This window comes from Coloeus monedula (genome assembly GCF_965178545.1).
Source record: "Coloeus monedula genome assembly, chromosome: 9".
Classification (NCBI taxonomy): Eukaryota; Metazoa; Chordata; class Aves; order Passeriformes; family Corvidae; genus Coloeus; species Coloeus monedula.
The window spans coordinates 26,648,133-26,667,452 of record NC_138789.1 but is presented as its reverse complement, the minus strand read 5'-3'; the positions used below and the strand labels follow the sequence as shown (position 1 = coordinate 26,667,452).

The following is a 19,320-nucleotide window of genomic DNA, read 5'->3' as shown; positions in this document are numbered from 1 at the left end:
AGGGACACGCAGTTTGTCCAGACATCATTTTTGGTGTTAGTGGGGAACCTCTTATTTCAGTCATGTGGAAACATTTTATCCTTTCTACTCATCTTAGTCTTTGTCTCTTGGTACATTAAGAAAAGACTGTGGTTGCAAGCTATTGTCCAGCATTGGGAAAGTATTTAACTGTTCTGCTCAAGGAATAATATTTTTTGCACCCTTTTTAGGGAAGATGTACAATGAGTTTTAACCATAGCTGAACAAAGGTACGGTGAAAATGGGAACCAGCTTGTGAATTGGCTAGGAAAATGACTCCCAACATGGATAAAATGGTGCATGAGTTGTGCTTGAAAGGGCTGGAATTGCCTTGCGTGGAGCAAAGACAAGAATGACAATTAAAATCACATTTCTGTGTAGCCAATATGACAACACAGTTTCATGGCATCTGTGGTTGAAGGAATGTAGAGGAGTAAAAGAAAGGGGAGGAGGGAATTATTATTTCAGTACAGAAGGTATTGCATTTCCACTGTTACATTTTACAAGGCGTTTTAATGTATAATAGTTTGCTCCAAAATGACCTATAAAGAGCAGCATACTGAGAAATACAAAGTCAAGAAAAATTACATGGTGGGTGGTGTTTAAACTCTAATTATGCTTCAATAATTAAGGAAAGCTTTTTCATTAGAACATAAAAAGTTTGTAGCTTGAGATGTCAGCACATCCCCAGATTCAAGTAAGATGAGAATTTTGCATTCAAAGATGTCAGTGTTGGAAAGGCTCATCAGGCTCACATTTGACACACTTGACTATCTGCCCTGCTTCTCTAGGAATTCTCTTTCTGAAGAATTCTATTGCTGACACAGTTTTTAAATCTGTGCCGTTCCGTTCATTACCTCTTTTTTTCTAGAAAGAGATAACTTTTACTAAAAATCCAATCTGAATATTTCTCTTTATAGGAAAAAAAATATTTTGGTCCTTGTTTTATCTTTAACATCTATGGAACTTTCATCAGGGAACGTTTCATAAAGACTTAAAAGACCAGCACATATTTCACCATTTCAAAACATACTACTTTTCCTAATTTTTCATATTTTCTTCAGCATTGCATTTTGAGTTTATCACCAATTTCAGAGTCCTTTACTGATCTGGAAACTGATGAGAGAGAGGTGTCTGTCTCTGCTGAGCCTCTTTAAGGGAAACCAATCCTTACTTGAGGTTTTCTTCAGCCCCATTTCCTTACCCCAAGCTGATGTGGGAGTGCCTGCCAACAGTAGGGAATACACACGGAATTCAGCTTTCTCTTAAGCCTGTGCTGACTTTGACTCTCCTGGGCTCTGATTCCCAGTTAAGAGCCTGCCTCTGGGGATATCAAGTGCTTTGAGACAGAACTTTCTCCCTTCAGCTGTGCAAGGAATAATTATTTATAGGCCCAGAGAGGGTGTAGTTTGGGAACAGAGCTCTGGCACCAGCTGGCAGCTCAGTCTGTCACCAGAACCACCAGCAGGACTTGCTACCAGATTTAGTATCTTTATTGAGAGACGCTAAAGTACCACCAAATTTAAGGTGAGTCTGGAGGAAAGGCTCTGAACATACAGATTTGGGCCTTGGACATTTTTGGATTTAGTTGTTTGTCCCTCCTTAAGAATATGTATATTTTGCAAATCCAACACAGGCCCAACATGGTTTCCAATGTTTTTCTGCTCAAATAGCAGTGTCTTGTCTAGAAATAGCTGAACTTTTCACCTTCGTTACACTGAAAGGAATGGATACTGCACATAACTGAGCTGTTGCCAAAAGAACATGCACAAATAATTGGGGCTGGACAGCAGAGCTGCCTCTCCTGACAGTCAACACATCTGTATTTGGTTAAATAAGATTTGCCACGGGGGCATTATATAACACTTGTCATGTGGGTATTGGATTTTCAGATCATCCTAGAGAAGAATAAAGAGTTGGTTTTAAGAATACTGATGTGTTTCTTGGAGAGTTTTCTGTGTCGGTTCAGGTCTACATCTAAAGATAGAAAGAAAACCACAGGCCAGTGTGCTGATACTCATTGCAGGTAGTCTGCACCTGTGGAAAGCTTGTTTGTAAAGCTGGAGATCAAACTACAAGAAGCAAAAACAATACCATTTACAAAACCCAAGAATGTAACACAGGGAAACCTGAAAGCCACTAAGCAGCCATTGATGGAAATGATTTTACTGAATCTCAACATTATTTCTGCTTGTTTCCCTCTAGTGAAAGGTTCTGCACCCCATTCCCAGTCCCCTTATATTTCTCCAGAAATCCCAATCACAGCAGTATTTTGGTTTGCACAGCCATCAGTGGAGAGGCAGGGGCAGATAAGCAGATCTTTTTCCTTTGGTGCATCATTTAGGACACAATGAACATGCACAGGTCCTCCTTCCTGCATCACTGAGGGTGGGCACGTGCTGCCTTTGCCCACCCTGCTCTGGGGTGTCCAGGCTGCACAGCTGGGGGGATTCCTGACTCTGCTTTCTTCCCCCCACACTGCCCCTGATCTTGTCACCTCTTACCACACTGAAAAAGCAGAATTTGGCCTGCAGGCAAAATTCTTCATGATTTTAGCTTTCCTCATTCTAATGGCAAGAGGGAATTTTGGTTTTCTAGGTCATCTTTCCATATCATTAATGAATTAAAGCAGCATCTTTTCAGTGGGACATCCCATCAAAAGAAGCAATTTTCATCTTCTCTGAAGATGAATTATAAACCATGAGGTTTTCAAGGTTTTTGCTGCTTATGAAACACTAAGATCTTGGCTATTGCACAGTGTAAATTAAAGGCAGATTTAGACAGGGGAGATGAGATCAGTTTGCTGATTTTTTTGGAGCAAATATCAAAATGCATTTGAATGATAAGATAAACAGAGCAGGCTGAACAGCTGTTCTTCCACAGTGACTGGCTGTCTTTGTGGCTCTCACTAGTAAAAGCTTGGCTGGGCCAGCATTAGCTTATGCTCAGTCTCTGCAGCTACAGCATTTTATTCCAAAATTGAGATTAGACTCTGAAAATGTATTTTTAATTGTCAGAGTTAATGCTGGGAGAAGATACCTCTCAGCTGAAAGCCTTGGGTCAGTTTTTACAAGACTTAACAGATTAAAATCAGTGCTTTAGAGTATTTTTTCCTCCTAATAAATATTAAATGTCAGGCTTTAATGTTACTGCTCCACTGTCTAATACTAGATAAAAGTAGCTTTCAAGAAAAAACTTCACCTAATTCAACCTGAAAGACAAACGAGACAAATTATTTATTTGATAATGTTTTTTATAATATTGAAATTATATATTAATATTACTCCAAAATTACAGTAGGAGCTTTTCTCCTTTGCCTCCTGAGAGTCACCAATAGCCAAAGCCTTGAATATGACATACTTTTCTGGTATGTGCCAGATGATACATTATGAGTAAAAATGAACCATCATTGAACAAGACAACCTCTCCTAGGATACTCCACATAACTTCTGTCACCTGTATTCAGGAAAAGTTCATTTATATGAAAAAGGTGCTGAAAGGGTAATCAGGGATGTAAAGTAGCCTGTGCTAAGAAAGTAGAGGAATCCAAGACCTGGAAATTTGCTTCCTTTCTATATCTTGCATGTTTTTCATCATCATTGCACTTACATTCTGCCTGTTTTCTTTTTTATTTTATATTTAACAAACAACCCAGCCAATCTGTTATGTGCCTTAGAAATTTTACTTCAGTCAGCATAAAATTCAAATGAAAGACACACCTGACTCTGTGAGATAGTGCACAAGTTTAAAACTTGAATTCTTGCAAAAACAGTATCACAAAATCTATTTACAACAAAGGAAATAGATGGGGATTTTGCTGGTTGTGCCATTGGTATTAAGAGATTGTTTTGCATAATCTTTTTCACATCTCAACCAAATTGGAATACGTCAGTCAGTTAAAATTCGCATATTTGACAGCTCAGCTCTCTGCCTTCAGAACAGGCAGACACTTAGGTTTAATATTTCGGTATATCAGAGTGTGGGCAACGTGGAAAGGACTTGTAAGATCACCTTTTTGTCCTCTTTTCCCCCCAGAGAAATTAGGCAGGGATTTGTTACAGAAAAGCCAAATGTCTGAGGGAAGACGGTCTTTAAAAACAAGTAACTCTCCAAAACTGAGTAGCTGCAGAAAAGGGAGACAATGAATAATAAGTTAAATAATTGTTTCTTGGCCAAGCTGCTAGTCAGAACATCTAGAAATGCTACTGAGTCTGCTTCTAGTTGCAGCTATTCCAGGGCTTTCAGTTCTACATTATTTGTGAGCCACAGCCTTATCCTCTTCTTTTATGAACATTTTATGGTAAACACAACACAGAATTTCAGTCATTCACAAATAGCTGTGTGAAAAATGACAGACATGCCCAAGAGAAAAATGACATCTCATGTGCAGCCTGGGGATTATGGGGTTATGCTTTGCTATGTTTGTTTTTCAAAGTAAGTATTGATTAAATACTAGGACTGCCTGAATTAAAAGTTTAATATACCCCAGTTACGGGAGGTAATCAGATTCCCATTGCTCTCTTGCCTTTCCAGCATATTTAGATACTTAGAGAAAGATTTCTGTCTGGATTTTCAGGCAGTGACTGGCAGTTTGTAGTAAATCATTCAGCAGTCAGACTTCATGAAATTACAGAAAAGAGAGATATCATAATGAAAACATAGCCTTGTCTTTTTTGTTTTGTGTTTCCATGGCAGGAAGCTGCTTTTCCTTTCCAAACACTTTCCTCGAACAACAGCTTGCAAATACAAAATGACAACTCCTACTCATGGAAACATTTTGCTTATGTATTCCTGCAAGCTTGGGGTTGTGATTTTAGAGTTTTTTGAATCCCTCTGTGCTTTTATAGGACATTTGCAACAACTGAGAAAGAATTTGCAGATCCAATGTGTTATCTTCAATTAAGAACAGATAATGATCATTACAAGGTTTAGGTACTGGAGCCACATTGTGATGTGAGGGTCACAACACACAGTGACAGAGCAATCTGACTGCCAAACCCGGGGAAAGACACCTGGATTTCCTGTCTAAGAGCATGTAAATCATATGAGAACAGGACACTGAAGACCACAGTGTCACCATACCAATATTTCCCCTATAACTATCTTTTTTAGAGGTAACTCTGGAATAATTTTGAAGGAGTTTACTATATTACATTTAAATAGTCTCAGATACTGAGCAGTGTATTAAAATTGGTATAATAACAAGGAAAATATTTTGCCATTTGTTTTTTTTCTTCAGTGGTGTTACTTATTTTCCATAAAAACTGATGTGCCATTAAAAATCCCCCTCACTCACCTGAATACAGTTTCATTACTCATGACATATCAGTGAATGTGACCACTTGATAAAACGCAGAATGTGTACCAAAAAGCTGATAAAATATATGAATAAACACATTTCGATGTGTTACTACTTAAAAATGTGTGCCTTTTATTGAAAATGAGAACATTTCTGACCATATAGTATTTCGTTAATTGTCTTGGTCAAGGAAAACAAAACTTGGAAATATTTTTTAGGGTATGAAATTGTGAGTTAGAGTTTTGAAGGGATCAACTTAAAATAAGCACCTGTCAAATGGTCTTATACAATTCCATTATATTCCACACACATATGTCTCATTTACATATGTACACATTACTATATGACCTGCAATTATGTGGTTGGTATATGATCACACAAGGGACGTGGGTAGATCTGTCCCAGGGAGAAAATGGGATTTTATATTCCTAAATACAGACATTTTGTCTGCAATTTTTATTTTCAGGCAGCTGTTGAAAAGATCTTTGTCTAACCCCTTGCAGAAATAAAAAATTGTTTACATATGAGGTAGGCCTGGAAGGAAACATTTTTAGAAACCATGAGTGTACAAAAGTTTTCAGAGGTTTTAGTAGTAAGCTGCACAGGGTGTTGTTCCCTTTTCTTCCATTTGAGTGTACAACACTGCCTCTGTGGGATTTCTGTCCCTTTTCTTCTGAAACAGGGAAAGAGAGAAAAATATTTTTAATTTTTGGGAGCAAAATTAGCACTAACTCCAACATTTATACATGTAACTGTCCATAGCCTCCCTCAGGAGGAGCACGGTCCCGGTAAGTGAGTCACATGCAGAGCAAGGAATGAGAAGCAGTGCTCAGATGGTTGTGTAGAATTTCCCCTGCCTAGACAAGGTTTGGTACAATTTATTAATTCCCCAGAAACAAAAATAACCCAATGTGTGCTTCTGTGCTGTTCTGCAGCTCGGCCACTTTGCCTATCACTTTCAAGTGCTTGCTGGAGAACAACCACGTGGACAGGAGGATTGCGCGGTTCGTGCTGCCCGTGGGAGCCACCATCAACATGGACGGGACAGCGCTGTACGAGGCGGTGGCCGCCATCTTCATCGCCCAAGTGAACAATTACGAGCTGGACTTTGGGCAGATTATTACCATAAGGTACAAAGCACAAATTCCATGTGCTGGGATTTGCTTGTCTGCATAGAATCATAAAATCTGCTGAGTTGGAAGGGACCCAACAGGATCATCACCTTGTTGAGTCTGAGGCACAACTCTTGTATGTAGCGATGTTAAGAACAAAACTCATGTTTGCTGTTATCAAAGGATGCATCCCTCATGGAAGGGGTGTTTCCAAGCAATGCAGAGATCAGGATTGCGCAAAGAGAAATTGTCCTGGTCCTGTTCAATAGATGTATGTAGACACCAGGAAATGTGCTTCTGTTTGAGGATAACTGTAATTTTTGCATTTAGGCAACCCATTGATCACTTCTAGAATTGGAACATTTTATTATTATTGGTGTTTAAAACACTATTTCAAACTTCACAATTGTTTTCAAGTCTGATTTGCATCTTTAAGTGAAAGGAAAAGGTTAAAAAGTTGCAAAACTGGAAGTCTTAGATCAAGTAACGGGGAATAGTGTATGCCAGGAAGCTCTTGCAGGATTAAGGGGAAGAGGGAAGGAGGACAGATGCTACTATCAGGGTAGGTTTTCATGAAGATGTCAGATCACTCAGATGTTTTTTAATTGTCTTCTCTTCTGCTTGATAAAGAAGAAAACTTCATAAACAACCATGCTCTCCGTGGGTAGAGATTATTATAGCTGTGTACTCCATCCTTGAAAGGCCTGTAATGGATCCAAAAGACTAGAAGATCCAGCTGAACAATTACTGCCAGAATAACTCCAGTGACTGCCAAAGAATGCCTCAGGGACTGAAACCTGCAGGTTTCCAGCAGGGAACAAATGATTATAAAAACATTCCTCATAGTCAGAGCTTTGTGCAATATATTTGAGATCTGCTTAACTACCCACCCACTGACCTCACCACTGCCCCATTTACATTGCTGGGCCTTGCCCATCTTCTGCTGGACCCAAGAACCTTCATGACAAGAGGAGAGTCCTGAAACCTCAGATGACAGCTGAGGTTTGCTAATGGGCTTCTGGCAAGACCTGGTTGGACTACAAAAAGAAGAAATAAATTGTGCCCATATGAGCTCTTGCTTCAGGCTTGCACTCTCTTTGAAAACTGTTGGAATGAGTCTGTGCTAAAATTTAGTCTTTTGTGATTTGGAATTTTGAGATTTTTTTAGCATGTGATGCTAAAATATGGCCCAGAGCATGAGCAGACATTACACACACTTTGAAGTAAAGAATAGTAATTTTTAAAATTAAGGAGAAGAAGGGTGATAGTAAATGGAAAGAATGTAAGCTCTACCTTTTCCTTAGCAGAATCCTCTCTTATCTCTTTATTTTTACTCCCTATATTAAGTGCTAGTACATAACGACCAGACAGAAATAAAACAGCAGAATAAAAATGCAAGTAAAGATTGGAAAAAATCCAAGAAAAGAAAAAAAGTAAAAACACTTACAAATGAGGAAGCTAAACAGGAAATCATGGTGGATTCAGTACCTTCAATAACTTAATCCAAGTTCTAACTGCATTCTATAGGCCAAACCTACCCCAGATCTTGATACTTTAGGACCTGGAGATTTAAAATTCAAATAATTCTGAATGCCAGGATATTTTTGCCAGAAGGAAAAAATTGTTAGACAAATACTCAGTCTACTTTGCTCACTGTTTGTAAAATCCAGGTTGGCAGTTTCTATCAATGCAAACATTGATGTAGCAGAGAAAGAGGGTAAAGATCATATTTCCATCAACTGAGCATCTTACAGAAAGAAACATCTACATTAAGGTGAAGATGGAATGGAATAGCACATGAGTTTGCTTGTAAAATCTTAGTTAAACAGTCCTGGTTTTGATCCCAATTAAGTCCTGAGACTTTGTGGCCTGATTTAAGAGGCAGAAGCAGTCCAGCACTAACTGGAGAGCCTTTTAATGTTCATTATACCTATCTGTTACTCAGCTACTGAGCTTCTGTCCTTTCCTACCTGTGCTCTATTACAATGTTATTAGGATGCTACACAAGTTAACTTTTGCAAAATGTAGTTTTAAGTCTTTCTCCTTCCCCAACACACCCACATGCTAATGTACTTTTTTATTGCAGAAAAGGGCTCTAGTTAGAAATACTGCTGCTGCTGTACTGGTACACAGTACAGCTGTAAGCAAGGGACTGGATATCCCTGTGTTTCAGTTTCCATAGGGGTGAATACCGTTATCCTCATTTTCCACAGGAGGTTAATGAGGCTTAACTGCTTGCCAAAAGCTCTGACATTCTTGACTGATGAATGCAGAAGATTATCAGTGTAAATGCTTTCTGTCATCCTTTTAAAACTGTCAACATTTGGTTTTTTGTCTTTCTGCTAGATGGCTAGCCCTTGCAAGTTGCTAGTTGGGTGGAAATGAATATATCCAGTCACTTTAACTCCTGGAAAAAGGAATTACATCCCTCCCTTAAAAATAACATTATGAAAAAAATGTTAAGCCTGCCAGGTCTACTCTTGCCCTTGTCTCCCATTCATTTCTGCTTGCCTGGCTAAAAAAATCATATGAAGGTCAAGTAAAAATACTTTCCAGAAACTGAAGCTGTACAGTCATATTCACGCTTGCTTCATATTCAGATCCAAGTATGCAAAGCCATGTGCTGTGCAAGGGCTTCACCCCTGGCCCAGCCTCTTTACCCTTGGCCTAGCCCTTGAGATGGATTGACAGGAAAGGCCCCAGGCAGGGCCAGCTGCGTATTTGCCAGGCACAGGAGCTGCCTGAGGTGACTCAAAGGTGTCTGCTGGGAGCTCGGCTGCCAAGGAGAAGCAGCAATGAGTGGGGCTGGCAGACTCCTGGCACACAGCGCTGGGTGGTGCTGTGATCCTTGAGAAGCTGGCCTAACTCAGAGAAGCCCACAGCCTGGCTGGCTCCTCTGCTCTGCAACTTTGATACTGCGAGAGAACTGAAACTGCCCCACCAATGCCAAGGCTGCAAAGGCTCAGGATGACAATTCAGCCCTGGGCAGTTTAGCCTGTTCTTGTTGTCTCACCTGCATTCTGTCCACAAAACACTGGCACTTCCGTGCAGTGGCTTGTGTAAGAAAGAGAATGGTTTAGAAACATGGTATGGTTTCTTGCAGAAAGTAAAGCTTATTCCTTTCTTTCTTTGTTAAAGTATCACAGCAACAGCTGCCAGCATAGGTGCTGCAGGCATCCCACAAGCTGGTCTGGTGACAATGGTCATTGTTCTCACCTCGGTGGGGCTCCCGACAGACGACATCACGTTGATTATTGCCGTCGACTGGGCACTGTAAGTAACACAAAGCTCTTGAGCTTTCCATGGTGGCAACTTTGCTAAAAAGACAAATGGTCTCCAGGGGTACAGTAGTACATATAATACAAATCTATAAAAGGCATAGGAAGTGATTATGTAATTTGAAATGGTGTTAATGTGGCCTCAAATTAAAAATTCTGCTGATGTGGACATTATATTGAAAAAGACAGACAAATGAGAGAGTCTAGATAAGTTTGGCAAATACCTCTGGCATGGAAAGGCTGAAGAAGTGGAGTCCTTTTAGTCTAAAACCAGAGCAGGCTGAAAAGGTCACCACAGCAGCTTTTTACAAAGATAAGATTGTCCAGAAGAGGACATTGATCAATCTTCACATTCACAGGGAGGGAGGATGAAGAAATAGAACAAAGTACCTACCTCAAGTCAGATCCCAAAAAAACTTAAGAAATATTTTTTTTCTAGAAGGATAGTCAGGCAATGGAAGTGGCTGCACCTAGCTAGGCTGGATGATGATCTTCAAGACAAGTTTGAAGGTTGGGCCAGACAAATGTGCTTAAGGTGCAATTCTGGCACCTTGCCTTGGACAAGGATAAGGGGCCAACATCCCTAGGAAACATGGTTTGCCTGCACTCTGCTTATCAGTTCACTGACATTTCAAAGCCACCATCTCAGCATAGTGAAGCACTCTGCTAGAGGCCTGAGCCACTGCTGAAGCCAGCAAGTATCACTGCCATCCCTCCACCCACAAGAGCCATGACAGCCCAGTGATGGTGTGTGCTGTGTACAGCTACTGCTACTGCAACCCCAATACAGTCAGCCTGAGTGTTGGCACTAATAATGCCTTCCTTTCACCATGGATCCTGATGCAATTCTGTGCTCTCTGATTTCAGTGCTAAATAGGGAGCAGCTGCTTGCAGCCCCCAGTTTTGCAAGTGCAGCCGTTCTGTAGTGAGGGCACTTTGCTGCATCCCTAATCACAGGGGATTTAACAGCATAGGCAGGGGCTGAAACTTAACACACTTGGGAAGAAAGGGATTTGTACCACCCATGAGAAGAGCCACTTTAAAAATTTGTAAGGAGTGGTTTATTTGAACTCTCAACTTTTATGTAAATGCTGATGAATCAATCAATTTTGAATAGTCTAGGAAGATGAATCATGAAATACTGGCCCCTAGCCCATTAGCATGTCAATTAACTGCTTAATAGCATATGCATACACAAGGAAATGTCCAAATTATTTTTATTTGAGCTATATAAAATATATCTCCTTTAATACAGGGAGTTTCATTACATCAAGGTTCTGGGTAAAAATGTGTTACAAGTCCATTCTGTTATATATCCCTATTTTATTCAACTTTTAGCTACCTATTTTCTTGTACAAAGAATTGTGAGAAAAAGTATTTCCTGTTCAGTGTAATAGAATATTATTATTATTAGCGTTAATAGGAGCCATAAATCTTGTGTTGTATGAATATTTTAAGACTGTATTACAAAAGCCTTTCCCCTCTATATTGCTCAGTTTTTGCCCAGCTCTTGCAACATCAACATTTCATTGTTTTTCCAGTAAGCCTTCCAGCGTATATAGGAATTATGCTTCTTTTTGTCTTACACAACTTTTCAAAACAACAGAGAAAAAACTTTTCAGGCTATAGCTCCAGATGGTATTAAAAAGTGAGTAAGGAACAGACACAATTTTCTGTCTTTTGCAGATGACCTTTCAAACCAAAAGTGTATTTCTGTATTTTGGCACTTGGTGGTTTCAAGAGCCTGCAGATGCAAAGTGTCAACATGGTTGACACGATGAATATTTTCAGTATTAGTTTTGGAAGTATTGGAGTATGAAGGATGCTTAAAGAAGGCTGGTTAGATGATCTCACGAGACTGAAATGCCCATTACAATGCACTGCAGGTATTAAAACTCTCTTAGGTAGCCATAACATGTATGTGACCTTCACACCTTTAGCTAGTGCTTAGAGACATAAAGAAGAAAATCAAAACGTTTCCCAGCTCATAAAACATGAGGTAAAAGTTTTGCATCTTTAATAATATCATCTACAGCTCAAATACCACTGCAACACCTGATACCTGACAAGTTTGCATGGAGACAAACGCCACCAGCAGTACGGTGGCCTCTCAGCGGTGAAATGTCAGTGGTGCGTGCTGTGGTTCGACTCATGCATAGTGCAGACTGCTCCATACACTCAGAACATGGAACACAACTGGTCCAACAATATGCCAGGCAGTCCCTTTTCTTAAGAGTTTCAGTGTGGAGCACTGAAAAGTCCCATCTTTAGAAATTATACTAATCAGAGTTCAAAAGGGAGTGCAAGCTCTTCAGCATTGCTCAAACAGCTTCTTCTCTACCATAGCTGAGTTGTTGCGCAATCCAAAATTCACAACACTGAATATCTTTCCAAGAATTACTATTTGATAATCAAGCAAGGAAAAAAGTCAGTGTGTAACAGGAACTTCTATCAGTATGTGCTGTAACTGCTCTTTTCCCCTGTTTAACGTGTTCTTCAAGGAAATTTTCTTCAAGGCAAAACCCAAAATCACAACAGCAGGAATTTAAAAAATTGATTGAGCAAACAAGTGTAGGACTGGGTCCTGGAATCAACAACCATGTCGAGGTGTAGGCTGTGGAATATTATTGCTGAAGTTACTTGCAGTTGCACGTACAATTTGGGTAATTCCACACACAAATAAGCTTTCATGCAGGAACTTTCATGATATTTAAGCAACTGCATAAACATTTATATGCACTGAGTACCTGCCTAAAATATCTGAAAAAAACCACCTCAGCACAGAGTTCCAGTTCTTTTCTATATTAAGACACAGGATCAGAAATCTGGGCAGTGTTGATATTGGACCGTCACTGGCTTTAATAAGCCAGACATCTGGAGATTCCTGAACCTCTGTTTTATAACCTACCTTTATAAATTAAGTTACTAATATGACAGAGTTTTCAGATGTATATGTTTTTCTTGGAAAATATGTAATTTATTTCAGGCTTAGATGCTATATCATCTATTTGAAATCTCATCAATTTTAACTAATAGGTACCAGGATGATTCAAGTGTAACACTTGTCTTTGACAGCCAGTTACTTTTCTCTATTTACAGTCTGTATTTTAACAGATTTATTTTCTAGACAGTGTGCAGAAGATGTAAACAGGGAAGAAATCGCATAAGTGAATAAATGAAAAATAGTTAAACTATAATAAACTATATTAAATACAAACTACTGTCAAGCATACAAATTTAAATTGGAAAAGGTAACTGAAAATGAAGAATCTTTAAGAGCTACTGCACAGCTAGCATAAGAGGCAAAGTCACCACAGGTTTTACAGGAATTAATATTATTTAAATATGGTCAGTGGTTGCTTGGTTTGTGAGTGTAGTTACATAGCAATCTTCTGAATTTTTTTGGTTGTATCCTGCCCATTCTACCAATACAATGATCTTAATAGCACTTTGGTTGCTGAGGTTGGTACCATGATCACTAATACAAGGTACTGGTTGTGCTGGCTGACCTCTGCTTTCATTGAATTCAGACAGTTGGAGCACCAGTCTCCAAATCAGGCCATACTGCCAGACCTTAACAGATAAACTGGGACAGAGATGCAGCTGTGATATGCTGTTCCACCTTTTCAGTGCTGAATCAGCTCACCTCTCTAGGAGGACACAGCTGCTCCACTTAGCTGTTACACAATAAAGTGTGTGGCAGCACAGCACACCAAGCTCAGAAAAGACTGGAAAACCCCACTGAGCTGCTCAATAACTAATGGATGCCTGATACCAAACTTCTTAAAATTTCTAAACATTTTAGCTCATAAAAACAGCAAAACTGTCCTTCAGCCATAATTAACAGCTGATGGAGGCACAGGAATGTACCCAAGGAGCCAACAACTTACAATGACTGTTTCATTTTCCAGAGACAGGTTTAGAACAATGATCAATGTCCTGGGGGACGCGCTGGCTGCTGGGATCATGGCCCACATCTGCCGGAAGGAGTTTATCAAGGATGGTGATGAGGTAACCACACTGTGAGCCAGGGTGTGCCAGGGTGTGCCAGGGTGTGCCAGGGTGTGCTGGATTATGGCAAAGAACCTGTGAGCTCCCACATTTGGTTCCTCCAGTGTATAAAAGGTGTTTCAGAGAGGACAGAATTGGGCAATGTGCTTCTTAGCACATGGGGTGGAGGGATGTTTTTCCATGAGGTCATGTGAAAAGCCACTGGAGTTCAGGGCTTGCCAGCCAGCTGTGTCTGGCACACTGGGGATGGGAGCAGAAGTAGCTGCGCTGTCCTGCAATGCACAAGATGCTGGGACTGTGAGTGCCACACTCAGCACCCAGGTCCTGACTGGCCAGTAATTTGTCCTCGAAGTGTGACCAGCAACAGAGCAGAGTGACAAATGTCCTTGACTCCCTGTGTGTAGGGGGAGGTAAAGGTATCTATGAGTGTGTACATGCATAATCAATGTGCTCACCACAAAAGCAACTACCCTGGGCGTTGCAAGCCCCAGAGTCAGCATAATCTGAAGCCACCCTTGCAATAATTTTCTTTCCAGACTAGCACAAGCACATGACTCCATTCTAGATTTCATTCTCAGACATCTTCATGCCTTCTACATTTAATACAAGCCCCTCCTTACATCTCTGTTTTACCTCCTCTGTATCTTATTTCATACAGCACACATACCTCTGTATTCTGCCCCTGCCTCCTTCCACTCCTATGCATTTTCTCCTTCATCTTTGGCATGCATCACTAAGTCTTTCCTTATAACAGGAGGTCCTCATGTCCTTCCTTCAATCCTTGACAAAGGAGGTTCCTAATTCCATGAGCCCATCAGATTTGGAGGTGCTAATCTCCAACCATTTCAGCTCATGGTGGACTCTCATTACCTTTCTTCCACAAAAACAGAATAGTTCAGGCAGGAACATTTCTTCATCAGGACTAATTTTCACAAGGCATGTTTCATTTCTGTGCATCATCTATAGTATTCCACACAGATAGCAAAGTTTTGTTCCCATCATTATTTCTCTCATTCTACAATCTTTCTGGTCAATTCCATTCACATGCCTTCCTGCAACATTCACTTAAAATTCCTGCTCTTTCAAGTTGTATGTAGAAAGACAAGCGGTGTCCTCTGAGGTACTTAGCACCTGCAGTAATTACTGATGACAGGATTAGGCCTGACTACATGGGCTACATATGCAGCTACCTACAAAACCCCTAAAATACAACCTATGGGTAAGGTACATCATCCATTACGAAGCCAGAAGTGTAGGCTGAGCTCCTGCATAACACAGGCCTCCTGACATTTCACTGCTCTATTTAGAACTCAGTCAGAACTTAAGAAGAGATGTCTCAGTAATATAAAATCCCTCCTGAGGGATTATTTAGTCATCTGTGATGAGATTTTTCTTTGAATCATGCTCTGTAATGGTATTGAAATATACTGCTAGTCTGCCATACATTTTGGCTGCATAATTTGTGCAGTTAGTAATGTATACCCAAAGGCCATATTTTCTCAGCTGCAAGCCCACCTCTTTTCTCTGCCAGTATTTACGTCTTACTTTCCCCATCAGAATCTGGTTTGATTTAAAGAACATTTCAATATTTAACTTTTGACTCAGTTAATAAAATCCCCTTTATTTCTTTCAAAGCAGTGCAAACTGAAGAGACAGGTGTTGGTTTACTGTGTTAGAAGAAAGGCATAAGGCAACAACAAATGGTTTATTTAATTACACCCAAGAGCAAGCACTGCCCAGAGCTCAGCACAGTGGCCATTGAGAGTCTACCTTTTGAAGTGAGCCCTGGAATTCTGGTCTCTATTTACCCTACTTATAACACTTTACCAATGGCAAGCAGCTGTTACCATGAGTGTAAGTCAAATTAGAGTTGTGACAGAATTTGCGTTTTCACACAGACTCCTTCACTTCATGCACATGGTGTGCAAAGATGCCTTAGAGTATATGAGAAACAGCTTCTGGAAGTCTATGGAGGCTCTAGATAATCCTGGTGAATGTAAAGCAGCCCAGAGGCTTTCCAAGTAAAAATTCCCTTCCTGTTGTATACAGCAATCAGTGGCAGTATTCCAGATCTTAATGCTTTTCACATAGGTGCCATTGATCTGTGAAACTAAGCCTATTAACATCCATCAGATTGTGGCTTACCAGAGAAATGGTTGTGTGAAGACCATGAATGAATCTCGTGGACCAGAAACAGTGAAAGGGTTGCAGCACCATATACCCGTACAAGTGGAGCAAGAAGAAAGTCCAGTGGAGAATCACACTAAGAAATCCAACAGTAAAGACCACTGCACTATTGAAATAAATGAACTAGAAACAAATGTGTGACTGCTACACTCAGAGATATCTCACACCCCAGTGACCTGATACCCAATCTCTACCTCACAGCTGGAAGAAGGACTCTTTGCCTTGAACAGGAAAATGTGGAATTATCCCCACCCTGCTTGTACTGGAACCTGGAGACCAGCTGTGAACGTCAAGAAAGACACACAGCTTGCAAGAGACATGGGCTTATTTAGGTGGAAGATTTTACTACTGAAAAATTAACTAATGGACTACTACTGTTTTATTCTGCACTCACTGACTTCAATATAGTATTTGACACTCCTTTGGCTTCTTTTTTTTAAAAGCTTTTTTTTTATTTGACCCTTTTTGATTTTCTAACCAAAGCCTTTTTTTTTGTGAATCTCAGTAATTACAAACACTGTAGAATTTTTGCTATGTGATCATGTTTCACCAAAATTGCTAAAGATACTAATTTTGTCTAATATTCGCTAAATATAGTTTGTGCTTAGTTTTAGACCAGCAGTAAGAAAATCACACTGATTTCTTGATCTCAAGGGGTTACATCTATTCCTAAATAACAATCCAAGCAGAGGGGAAGTGAAGTGTGCATTTGTGCAAGAAAGGGCATTAAGGTAATTGTGATGGGCAGCCTTCAGAGACAGGCAGTCAAGTGTGATACCTAACACAAAGAACTCCTAGGTCATGTCAGAGCACAGTTTGCCTTCCAAGTGCCAGATTTATTAACCTTTTTTTAACCTAACTCTTCAGTAAAGTCAGTTCCATGCACATGCAGTGGCAGAGGCAATGTGAGCCCTAATCCATAAGCACTGGTGCTAATGTGTCCTCTCCTGTAACCTATAGGTTGTTCTACTGTAAATATGTATAAACTCAAAGCTCAAGCTCATGAACCATGTGCTGCGTCCTAAGGGCAGACTGAACACGAACTGGAACCCGAGGATGCTGAGTTATAATGGGATTTTGTGAGGAGTTTGCTGTGGTAACTGCCTCGTTATTTCTCATCATTCAGTTGACAGTTACTTCCTTTCCACTATCCACTGAATCTTTCACTTACAGTAAAATCTGCTGCATATGTTTCCAGTGTTTGTGATAGAGAACATTTTTAATAAACCTGCCATTTAAAAACAGGCTGTCTGTGCTCTTCTACTCTTAGTGTCTTCTTATGTCTCTGCTAAAATAGAGAGTGGAAGTGAGGAGACCTTTTGAAAAACTGGGATTTGATCCAGAGATTACATACCAGCTCATACCAATACACTTGACATATTATATTTAGCTACTTGTGACACAGCAGCTTGAGATACCATGTGCCTGGTATTTTAATATGCTCTTCTCATCTGTAGGAAAAAAATAACCCAGTCAAAAAGGACAATTTCTGCATTAACCAGAAGCAGAAGTGCTTCATGCATTAGTTCATTGCAGATTCAGTGTATCATTCATTCATTATTAGTAGCTTTTCCTGAGATGTACATGTTCACCTCTTCTTTGAGGGCTCCTGTTCAGACTATTTCTTATGTCAGGCACTAATTAGTTGCCTCAGAGCATGGCAGTATAGGTAGTTTAATTATCAAGTAGTAAAGCCAGAAAGAACACACATAAGTCTTCTTTGTCTGTAGTTCCTCAGAAATTATGTATTAATTTGAAACTATGTACAGTTGGTAACTATTTTCCTGATTTGACTCTAGAGTGAAAACAATAAACTCAAAACACAAAGAATAGGGAAAAACTGAAATGATTCAGAGCAATTTGCTCCAGAACAATTCCTGTAAAGGACCTGCTCTGCAGAGTGTCGTTAGAATGAGTGACTGGGGAGAGCTGAGGCTGATCTGTGCCTCTCTGAACAGGCAGAAACACTGACTGACAAACATAACATCTGATACTTTTCATCTGAGCAGCACTGGCAGTTCCAGGAGGCCCCCCTCATTCTTCCCCAGCTGCCCATTCCTGCCTGCACTGCCTCCCCTCCTTTCCCAGCTGTACAGACCCAGTTATTTATGAGGCCAGACAAAGAACCAGATGAGAAGTAATTTTAATTCAAACCAGTTCACATATGTTTTTAGCATAGTCCTAACAGACAGTTGTGTCAACACAAGTGAAGGGGTGATACAGGGACAAGATCAAGCAGCCAGGGATGAAAAAGGGTAAGGGCACATCGACAGGGCAGGATCTCTGCATGCCAACTTTGCCTAGAAAGAAAACACTACGAAAAGTTTCAGCTTCACCCAGTCAATTACAGCTACCTGAAGTGATAGTATAATCCTGCCAGTCATCTATCAGTTTACAATCACTTTGCATAGATAAAAATAATGAAGAAAGAGGCCAAGTAGATCCAAGATTTGGAACAAGTAGTTCCAGACTAAGTGGTTTTGGAGAGTCTGCCCACACACCATGCCACTGTGCCAAGCAGAAAGTGCTCCTAGCCTTACCACCACCTTCTTCCCCAGCCACATACAATCTCTGGCTAACTACAAAGTGCAAATCCTTTTGCCCCTTGCCTGAGACAGTTTACTTGATGTGACACTCTTCAGTGGAGTCATGGCTCAAGAGCTCTAAGTCAACTCTGGTGCTTAAGCAGCTTCTGTAAGGAGAACTTCAAATGAGATAAAACACCAAAGACCCGTGGTCAGTTGTGCTGCTCAAGTCCTACACAACAATGAAAATCACAATTTTGCCCATTATGCTCCAGCAAGTAGGTAAGGCAGGAATCTCATGCGCAGAGCCGTATTTTTATGGAATCAACAGGCTGGTTTAAAATCTGCTTTTTGCATTCAAATCCTATTCAGAGAGTGTCCAGATCTGCTTTGCAAACTAGAAATCCATTATGTTTTCTACACTGTAGTGTTTGGATCTTTAAAACTTGGGGTTTACACCATTATGTGCCTCCCATTCAGCTGGGAGGAAGGCAATGGTCCTGTTTCTCACCTGGCCTTTTTCATTTGTCGTATGAAATCCTGGTAACTAGAGGCCTAAGGCACTTTGTGTCTTGGTTCTGGTAAATATGTTTTGCTTAGTGTATTGTGACCTTGTTTGGAGCACCTGACTGCTACAGCAGTCATTCGGTACTGAACACAAAATACCACTGTTAGCTGGGGAGAGGTGAACACTGAAGTTATGATAATTTCTATGGTAAGTTTTCCTCCATTTAACTATCTTCTGTGTCTCATGGTGTGTGTTGTCAAGCATCTTGATGCACAGTGCAATTAGACTAGCAGTAGGTTCCATATTTGTATGCATGGATCTGTTCATATTTTCCAGTTATAATCACACTTCCTTCCAACAAAAATAACAAAGCTGTTGATTA

At 40.2% G+C, this 19,320-nt stretch overlaps 1 protein-coding gene across 1 annotated transcript in view; it reads left to right on the top strand.

The window, feature by feature from the left end:
- The window catches only part of SLC1A7 (solute carrier family 1 member 7), a gene marked incomplete at both ends in the record, with an annotated part of 50,612 nt that extends 34,566 nt beyond the window's left edge, over nucleotides 1-16,046 (top strand). The window contains 4 exons of the mRNA XM_082286834.1: nucleotides 6,253-6,447; nucleotides 9,568-9,702; nucleotides 13,619-13,718; nucleotides 15,810-16,046. Of these exons, the coding sequence (XP_082142960.1) occupies nucleotides 6,253-6,447; nucleotides 9,568-9,702; nucleotides 13,619-13,718; nucleotides 15,810-16,046 (667 nt within the window). The remainder of the gene's footprint in view (nucleotides 1-6,252; nucleotides 6,448-9,567; nucleotides 9,703-13,618; nucleotides 13,719-15,809) is intronic.
- Nucleotides 16,047-19,320: the final 3,274 nt, after the last annotated feature.